The sequence below is a fragment of the Ctenocephalides felis genome, unplaced genomic scaffold, assembly GCF_003426905.1.
Source record: "Ctenocephalides felis isolate EL2017-DRISC unplaced genomic scaffold, ASM342690v1 CF-g0.4_SCAFFOLD_01170, whole genome shotgun sequence".
NCBI lineage: Eukaryota > Metazoa > Arthropoda > Insecta > Siphonaptera > Pulicidae > Ctenocephalides > Ctenocephalides felis.
The window spans coordinates 74,606,647-74,617,553 of record NW_020537324.1 but is presented as its reverse complement, the minus strand read 5'-3'; the positions used below and the strand labels follow the sequence as shown (position 1 = coordinate 74,617,553).

At 24.0% G+C, this 10,907-nt stretch overlaps 1 protein-coding gene across 1 annotated transcript; it reads left to right on the top strand.

Moving 5' to 3' along the window:
* Positions 1–2,758: 2,758 nt before the first annotated feature.
* LOC113367638 (putative gustatory receptor 28b) lies at positions 2,759–8,122 on the top strand. Its single transcript, XM_026609227.1, has 5 exons — positions 2,759–2,785; positions 2,908–3,035; positions 5,553–5,799; positions 7,653–7,742; positions 8,000–8,122. Exons 1-5 carry the CDS (start codon positions 2,759–2,761, stop codon positions 8,120–8,122), a joined length of 615 nt encoding a protein of 204 aa, XP_026465012.1.
* The last annotated feature ends 2,785 nt before the right edge of the window (positions 8,123–10,907 follow it).

Genomic DNA, 10,907 nt, shown 5'->3' with positions numbered 1-10,907 from the left:
CAAATTTTGAAGTCAGGACTAATATTGGTCAAACCAATATTGGCAAGACCAATCATTGAATTAAATTAAAAATTCGAAAGTTTACGTATATACTTTAATTAATTTGAAGTTCTGGAGTGCATAAATTTTATTGTCGTTATTCTTACAAATATGAGTAAAGATCCTAGGATGGATTCATTTTAAGATATTTTAAATTATTCGGCACGAAATGCAGATGTCTCTTCTTATTACTAATCATTTTTAATAAATTTATTCAGAGATTTAAGAGTTTTTTAAAATTAATTTTATAAAATGATTTAAATGAATAATTTTTATAATAGATTCTTCTTTGAAATTGAATATAATAATTATCTTATATATTTTTTCTATTAATCATGAAATATTTACTCTATTGATTATGGAATATTTCTCTATTAATTATGAAACATTTACTCTATTAATAATGTAATATTGAATGCACTATGTTAATGAAATAATAAAAAAACTGTACTAATTAATTAATTAATATATTCTAAGTAATAGCAAGAAAAGTTATCATTAAATTTCTTCATAAGTTAAAATGTGTTTGTATCGAATTTGGAACAATTGATATAAAAAATCTACATTTTTTTATTATTCTTAATAAAAAATAATAAATTTTCAAGTTCAAAGATATGAATTTAAAAATAAATATTAAACATATTTATATTTTGTTCAAGTTGTTTTAACTGTTTTACAAAAAGTTATACAAAATTCATTAAATAGTTTGAATTTATAAAATTGATATAAAACTGAAACAATTTAGCATATTAGCATATTAGTATTAAAATAATAATTATTTAAATGAATAAAACAGCCAATTGTTTCAACGTCGAACAAAAAATTCTCCAAATAATAATTATATAAATAAATTTAAAAATTTACAATTTTTTATGTATACAGTAATTTATGATATGATCTGTACCTAAATATAATTAGTATGAAAAGACACTCAGTTTTGATGATAAACTTAACAATTTTTTTAATTTATTTAGACAATTTTATGAGGAAGCCACGAAAAAGCTCGTTTTTAGTAAAATAGTGTAATTAATTACAAAAACTTTAGTAATTATCTTATTTATTTACTCTATCAATTATTTATATATAATTATGTGATATTGAATGCACTATGTTAACTAAATGATAACAAACTGTATTAATTAATTAATTAATTAATATGTTCTGAGTAATAACAAAAAATTTATCATTAAATTTCCTCATATCATAAAATATGTTTGTATCGAATTTTTATATGAACAATTTATATAAAAAATCTATATTTTTTGATCATACTTAATAAAAAAAAAAATTTTAAAGTTTATAGATATGAATTTAAAACCAAAATATTAATTTAATACTAATTTAAATTATTATTAAAATTACTAATTATTTAATTAGACATGTTACATAATTTATTGAAGTGTCAGGAGTTGAAAAATAAAATCCAAAAGCCATAAATTTATAAAATTTATAAATATTGATATAAAACTGACATTATTTAGCATATTAGTGTAAATTTATGTTTAACCGAGTAAAAAATAATAAATTTAAACGTTTATAGATATGAATTAAAACAAAATATTAATTTAATATCATTTTTAAATTTTATTAAAATTACTAATTATTTAATTAAACATGTTACAGATTTTATTGAAGTGTTAGGAGTTGTAAAAATAAAAGCCATAAATTTATAAAATTGATATAAAACTAAAAAGAGAAATTAGTTAGCATATTAGTGTTAAAATATTAATTATATGCACAAATTTACAAATTCTTCATGTATAAAGGAACTCATGATTTTTATTATTTTCTAACTATTTACCAGTTTTTTTTTAAAGACAATTTATTAATTAATAATAATACCTTATAATAAAAAGTACACTAAATATTTTATTAAAGTAAAATTAAAGTAAAACAAACATTTTAATAAATTTGGAGTTTAAAAAAATTTTCATGTATAATAAAACTTATACGATTTTTTATTGTTTTAAGAACTGTGAACCATCAATAACCGTTCATAAGTTTTTTAACGACTATTAATTATTTAATATCAGTACCTAAATATAATTTTTATATAAAATGCACTCTATTATTTAATGTTAAGTTTATTACAAAGTTTTTGTTATTTTTTACAATGAATTTAAACTCCGATCTTTTATCAACTCTAAAACCTTTGCACTACATTTGCTCCTTTGTCGGACTGGCTCCATATAGCCAAAACCACCAAAAAACTTACACCAAAAAATATTTGGTGGTACTAAAACCAATTTTGGCAATTGCAAGCCATGTATACATTTGGCAACTAATGCATAATTCTCTCAGAATTACAAAAGGCACCAATATTTTGGACAGAGTTATGCGAATTCAGGACCAAATTTGGTGGCTGTCTACAGTTTTATTTGTTTGTTAAGAATTTTGTGTAAAAAATAGAATTGTTATATTTTTCAACGATTTGCTAAATTTGGATAAGGAATTTGGACGTATATTTTGGTCGCAAAATAGTTACAAAAATTTGCAAAGATTTATTTGGAGTTATTTGGGTTTCAGTTTTGTTGCTGTCGGAGTTTGTACGTATTTTGATTTTTTTATTTATTATGACTTCGATGCCAAAACTTTTTTTTGTAGCTTACCATTTTATGTAAGTTTTTTGAGTTCTGTAGGCACTTTTAATTTAAAATTCGTTGCTCTAAATATTTTAATAAAAGATAGATTTGCAATAATCAACAGACACTTTGATGGTATGACTTGTAAATTTGATGTAAGAAAGGTGAGATTTTTACTACATAGACAAAAAATTTTCCGCAGTTTTCGAGGGACAATATAATAAATTTTATTTCCATTCTATTTCCATTTTATTTCAATTTTATTTATTTTATTTTTTATTTTTAGGTGAGCTTAGTTCTGGACAAGAAAATCGAAGAACAACTGCAGGCAATACGTCTAAGCTGCCAACTACATACGAAACTCTGCAAGATTTCCAGACAATTAAATTCGGCTTATAACATACAAATCATTTTGTAAGTTTTTTTTTTGTCTTAAATTTATTAGAAAACCAGACGCGGTATTTATAGTTTCGATTAATGATGAAAAATATTGTTGACTAGGAGTTTTGTCTTGCAAAGTAAGATTGAGCTATTCATATACAATTCCCTACAGTTTATTTGAAAAAATCCAATGCTATTTAGACATGTTATTTCTAATTGATGTCTCATAAACACATCTGCAATATCTGAAATTATATAAATCAAAAATATCTATAAATTTTTCTCAAGGATATTGATGTAAAAAATTATATGCAAAAATTTACTAAATATTTTTAACTTCTAAAAAAGTTAACTATTATTAACTTTTCGAAGGAGAAGTTTATATTTTCGTTAAAAAATCCGATTCGCTGGTTTTATGTTTTCTCGACGTTTCAAGCCATTCTGAATCGAATGAGACCACATTTGGAAAAAGTATGTGTGTGTGTGTGCGTGTATGTGAACAGATTTTTCACGAGTTGTTTGCAAAATATTTATAATATTCATGTGCTAATATAATGTATAAATCTACACAAACCCATTTTTAAAAATGAAATAGATATAAATGAAAATTTGTTACAAAGATGTTCAAAAATTCTCAGGCAATTAATAAATTGATTTAATTGATAGTTTGAGATCCAAAATAACATTTTCAATAACTGTATTACTCAATAATTCCCTCTATAGCTCAATGACACGCTTTTAACTCATTAAATCGCTTGTAAATTCAAATAGTCCGCTCTATAACTCAATAACTCGCTTTCTAACTCATTAATTTGCTTTGCAACTCAATGACTCGCTCTCGAACTCAATGATTTGCTCTCTAACTCAATAATTTGATCTACAACTCAATAATTCGATCTACAATTCAATAATTAAATCTGTAACTAAATAATTTTGTCTGAAACTGAATTGTTCCATTACTCAATAACTCGCTCAAAAATTCAATATTTGGAGATGAAAACTTCAATAACTCGCCCAACAACTCAATAACTCCTTCAATAACTCAATAACTCGCTCTATAGCTCAAAGACTCACTCAATAATTTACTCAATAATTCAAAAACTCGCTTAATAATTCACCTAATATCTCGAGAATTTACTCCATAACTCAAGATTTCACTCTATAACTCAAAAATTCACTAATAAGTTACTCAGAATCTCACTCATTAGCTCAATAATTTAGACAAAAACTCACTCAATAACACAATAGCTTACTCAATAATTCAAAAACTTAATAATTCGCTCAATAACTCCAAAACTTGCTCAATAATTTACTCAATAACTCAAAAATTTAGTCAAAAACGCAAGAATTCACTCAATAACTTAAAAATTTACTCAATAACTCAAAAATTTAGTCAAAAACGCAAGAATTCACTCAATAACTCAAAAATTTAGTCAAAAACGCAAGAATTCACTCAATAACTCAGAAATTTACTCAACTCAAAAAATCACTCAATGACTCAATGACTCAATGACAATGACTCACTTGGAATCTCAATAACGCAATAACTTACTCGATAATCCAGAAACTCATACCATAATTTACTCAATAATTCAAGAGCTCGCTCAATAATTTGCTCAAAAAGTAAAAAAATCTGTCGATAAATCAAGAATTCAGCCAATGACTCAGAAATTTATTTATTAACTCAAAAATTCACTCAATAACTCAAAAACTCACTCAATAACTCACTTAGAAGCTCACTCGATAACACAATAACTTACATAAAAACTCACTCAACAACGCAATAAATTACTCTAAAACTTATTCAATGATTCAAAAACTCATTCAAGAATTTACTCAGTAACTTAATTATTTACGCAATAACTCACAAATCCACTCAATAATTCAAAAAATCACTCGATAACTCAAAAATTCTTGCAACATCTCATTAATTCACTCAACAACTCAAAAATTCACTTAATAACCCAAAAATTCAATCATTAATTTACTCAAAATCTCACTCAATAACTTACACAAAAAGTCACTGAATAACGCAATAACTTGCTTTGAAACTTACTCAATAATCGAAAAAAAAAAACAATAATTTACTCAATAACTCAAAAATTCACTCAATAACTCAATGACTTAATAATTTACCTAATAACTTAATAACTTATTTAAAAACGCACTTAAAAACTCACTCAATAACTTACTCAATAACTCAAAAACTTATTCAATAAGTCAAAAACTCGAATCATTTTCTTTAGAAATCAATAACAAAAAATTGCCTGAAATAGAAAGTTTGAAATAAATATGACATCAGTCCTCTTTTCAAATGTTTTATAAAAACTATACAGACATTTTTGGAATTGTTAGCTAAATTATATACATTATCTACTGAAAAAAATCCCATAATGCACCTTCGACAAATATGTGTGAAACGCTTTTTGGAAACCAGTGGAATATATATTTAGAATTATTTATTCGCTATCAAATAATCATATTTTTATACAATTAAAATTAAATATTTATAATTACAACTCAAATTTTAATTCTATATCTTTCATCTAGGTATGTGGCCCTTACATTCGTAGTAGTGGTGACCCAACTATACTACGTGGCCCTAGGATTCATGGACCCTGTAAACGAATATCGGAGCACGTCCGAGATCATAATGTCCGTGAATTGGGCCAATTATCATTTAATTGGTGTCATAGCATTGGCCGTCAGCTGCCATAGGGCCAGCAAGGAGGCCGCCAGGACCGGAGTGCTTTTGCACAGGATGAGGAACCGACATCAGAGCCGGGTTAAAGAAGTGGTAAGTAGAAGAAAAAAATTTAGTTTTTAGTCCAGTCATTTGGTCATTTTGCCGGTACAGTACTCCGGGTATTCTGAAAATTGTTAATCTTATAGATTTTGAGGTGCTCTTTACGAAAATCAACTTTGCCACCTCAAATTTGAACGGGAAGTTGCCGCCATATTGGAAAAATGGTATCAAAAAACAGCTTTTTTAAAATATCTCTTTTTTGGTTCATTCTACGATAAAAGTATCTATTTACGAATTAAACTAGATAAAATTTCCTACAATTCTTTAGAAAACCGTTTTTTGTAAAATTGATAGTTTGAGAGTACGGCCGCCTCAAAATCTTTGCTGCTCTCGCCGTAGTATCAAATCTCTCCATATATGACAGCACTTCGAACTTGACCACATTCTTTCTAATAATTAATATTTTCAATGTTAAATTAAGCGAATAAGATCTAGAAATAAAATAATTCAAATATTTTTCTGTTTTTTTGCTGATTTTTTAACGCTTCAGTAGCAAAGTAGCTATAAACAAAATTAAACTAGAGAAAACTTTCTAAAATTTATTCAACATCTTTTATTTTGTTAAACCAATTATTTTATTTCTAGATCTTATTTGCTTAATTTAACATTGAAAAATTAGTTTGTGCCCCAAAGTCTTGTGAAAGAACTGATTATCTTACTTACTTCATACTTTTAATTTTGTATTTATTATATCAAACTCACGTAACTTTTAATATTTTTTTTATTAAACATAATTTTATATTATAGTCTTCGCATCTGTTACTCTGCAAGATGCCTACCTGTCAATTTCTGTTCTTAGTTCTAAAACTACTTACATTGTTCTCAAAAAAGAATATAAAAAAGTTTTTTACATAAACTATATAAGAGTACGCTGACGCTAACAAAACTTTGACTATTATTTTCAAAAGTTTTGAATTACTTAATTCTGTGTTGAAACAAGAGAAATATATAGGGGAAACTGATGGAAAACGTTGTAATTTGAAAATAATGTTTTTGATGGAACATTTTTATTAAAAAAATGTAATTTTGTACATAAATATTTAATTTATTTGTGATATTATAGGTAATTTCGAACAATATATTTTGGATACAATTCTTTGAACTCTTTCTGAGAAAGTTTGAAACAACTTAAGCAGATTTGTCATAGACATATATTTTTTCATTTTTCCATTTTTTTCAGTTATTTACCACACTATTTCCCATTGCTATTATTATTATTATGATTCTAGATACAAATGTATCTTTTCCCCCAGTTTTCCTCTCAGAGTGGAATGATCCACCACAAACTTTTAAGCAAAAGCTCATCGAGCTCCCAAAGCTTTAAGCTTTCATTGTATCGGTAGAATTATCTTGTCAAACAGTTCATTTTTCATATTATCACCTAACATTTGCTAGAATTTTCGAGGAAATATATTGTCGTCGTCGTCGTCCTCGGATGAATGATCGTTCTTTGTTTTATGAACTGTAAACCATCATTGAGGGAAAAAAATAGAATTTGTGGCGGTATTTTTAAGTTTAGAACTAAAATATTTTAACATCACACAATAATAAATGACACATATAAAATAAACTACCTATTTCTTTCTTCATCTTTTCTATCTCTATATTTCTTATCTATACTCCTATCTGTATTTTTATGTTTTTCCATTACTTTATATTTTTTTCCATATCTCTCTATATTTTTATATCTCTCTATTTCTTTCTATATCTCTGTCTTTTTTCTAACTCTTTATATCTCTTTCTATCACTATCTATTACTTTCTATCACTTTCTATTTCTATTTTTTAAAGAAATTTAATTATAATATTTTTAAAAGTTTTGACAAATTTTTATTATTTTTTTAGATTGAGATGTGGTCTTTGCAATTACTTCACCAAAAACTCGGTTACACAGCTGGTGGACTTTTTAGTATCGACATGACTTTAGTTTATTCGGTAAGATTAATTAATTATAAAACACAATAATAAAATATATAGATAAATATTATTAAATTTCCTTTATTGTTACATTCTCCATTGAAGTTATGATTATTCATAGGATAAATTTATTAAAACAGTTTCAACTCTTATATCGACTGGCACAATAATACGTAATCCTAACAGATTTTTCAAAGCATTTATAACTGAATTATATATATATATATATATATATATATGTGTATATATATATATATTATTAATTTTTTTTTCAGATTATTGGTTCAATGACGACATATCTAGTAATTTTGATACAATTCAACATGCTGGGAGCCCAAAGAAAAACGCCTTTATTCAGTTCACCAGATAATCAGACAGCATTATCGATAACATCATAAAATTAAGATAATTAATTAATTTTTAAAATATTTATGTAAATAAAATAAATTAGTTTTGATAATCATAGCATTAGTTAAAGATTGTATAGGATAAAAATAAATTATGTTAATAATTGTAGATCTGGATAAGATGTATATATTACACTTTTGGGAAAAGTTTATATATATATATATATATATATATATATATATAAATATATAAGAGATGTAGATTATTAAAATAAATCCTAGCTAAATTATTATATTATTTATTAGAACGTCACAAATATTATTCAATTTAGTTGCATTAGCAAAAAGTGCTTTTATTTTTAATTTATTATATAGAAATGCTTGAAATTTATTTTATAAATATATCGACGCAAAAATTTTATAATATTTTTTTTACTTAGTAACTTGTTCAAAATAAATTTTAAATTTTAATGTATAAAAGTAATTGATTAAATGAATTAATATCAGCTGATGCAACTTGAATAGATAGAAAATTGTATGTATTTATAGTAATATATTTCTTGATGAACGTAATATCGTAATAACAAATTTGTTGTAGAAAATATTTAAAATTATATTAAATATCTTATTCATATTTTATTACAGAAAAATTATTGAAATTTATTTTGTAAATACAAATAAATTGAAATTTATTTTGAAAATACAAAAATGTTTGTGATATTTTTCGACTTTTCATCTATAATTAATACTTTGTAATATACAATATTTAGTGATTACTTTCAAAGTTTTGACAAATATAATACAAGGATGCTTTCAAATTATTTGTTATACAACTTTGTTTCCGCCGTTTTTTAGATAGAAGTTCTCTAGAAAACGGCGGATGCAAAGTTGTATACCTCATTTTTTTCAATTGTGTTTTAGATTCATTGACAAATCTAATATACAATTTAAATTGTAATCATAATCAAAAAATTTAAATATGAGTGTATTTATTCATATTTTGCTAAAGAGAAATGACTAAAATTAATTTCTAAAAAAAATATAAATATTTTTTTTAGTAACTTTTAGTAACCAAATTTTATGGTTTTCAAATTTTACTATAATAAATAATTAGCTAAAGCATTTACAAAAAGTTAGAAAATGGTATTATATTGATTAAAAAATGCAATCTATTTGAAAAGAACTAAATTATAATATTTATTATTAGAAAATAATAAATAATATTAAATTTTATCACAGGATAGCGATCCTTCTCACGCCGTCAATTAATATATAACTGTAACAAATGTAGCTGAATGTACTTTGTATAGCTTGCTATGAATAATAAATTAAAAAAAAAATTTATTACAATCAATTGTTTTCAATATATAATAATACAAAATTCGTTCATTTCTATTTCATAATGCAGAAGTTTATTTTAAAACATATAAATTTAATTTATGATAGAACTAATAAAACTATAAAAAATATTCAATTTCTGGATTGTAAATATTAGTTTTAGTACAAAATCAATAAAAAAATTACCTATTTTTTAGAATTGCAAATGGAATTTAAATTTATTAGAAAATATGTACAACCGTATATATAAAATAGATATAATTATTTATATGTTTATAAATTGAATTAGATTAATATAAGTAGATATAATTCTAATTAAAATTAAATATAATTATTTATATGTATATATAAAAAAAATTATTATATAAAAGTAAATTTAATAAAATTTCAAATATTTATATTTGAATATTTTATATATTTGAATTGGAATATTTATATTGAGTCTTAAATTTATTTAAAAATTTCCTATTTATTGATATTACTTTTATAATTTATACATTTAAAAAAATGTATATATCTTTGTATATAAAACAGATAAAATTTATTTTCATAAAATTATGAGAAATAAGTTAAGAAAAATATTACAGTAAGAACATTTATGTGATATATTCGTAAACATAGAAGTAATCCTATATTAATGTACAAACAAAATAAACACAAATAAAAGAAATATAATTTCTGAGTTATAAGATATTTTCGAAGATGACTTTTTCTACATTCTCTCGAACAAATATCATCTTGAACGCATAAATCATAATCATAAAATCTCTCAATAAAGTAATTCTGGAAATATTCGATTCTAGGAAAACTAGTACAAAGTTTTATTACTTTGTTATTTAATATTAAACCAGTGGCAAATAATAAATACATAAGAAGAAAATACATTTTCTTAAACAAATATGAAATGCAAAAACATCTATATTTTTGATATTTATCTTATTCTATTTTAAAACATGTCTCCGGCTTCGTGTAAAACTTCAAGAAGAGTAATTAAGAATTTTGCTCCCGCTAACTATTTTATTTGCACTATAAAACCCAACTTTGTTTTTATTTACTAATTAAACAAAAACAACGACAAAGTTGTTCTTATAACACAACTGTACAACAAGAATTATTTATTGATTCTCGGTCGAGGAGAGAAAAGTTTCCTGAAGAAAAGATAAAGGAAATTGGAGTAAAAGTAGTAAAATAATTTGCGGATGGAAAAGGTAGTTTTTTGTTGAAGTAATTTACATATTTATAATTAGGATAATTATAATCAGCGAAAATGCAACGGAAGTGCGTTACGCCCCAAATACTGTTTCGTGATTGGTCGATGCGGTTCAAACAATACAGGGCAATTTTCGATCACCATTTTCGTCTCTAGCTACATTGTTATTAATAATTTCCCTAAACAGCTATCTGATTACTCCATAATGTATGTTAAATATGTGTTTAAATCGACTTTAACCGCATGCTGTTAATTTTAATCGATAGTTAGTCGAATATTATTATCATT

Bases quoted from the DNA above. Each gene is read 5' to 3' on its own strand.
- LOC113367638 (XM_026609227.1), top strand. From the start codon at position 2,759: ATGACTTGTAAATTTGATGTAAGAAAG. The intron at 3,036-5,552 runs GTAAGTTTTTTT...TCTTTCATCTAG, and splicing joins TATAACATACAAATCATTTT to GTATGTGGCCCTTACATTCG. The intron at 7,743-7,999 runs GTAAGATTAATT...TTTTTTTTTCAG, and splicing joins ACATGACTTTAGTTTATTCG to ATTATTGGTTCAATGACGAC.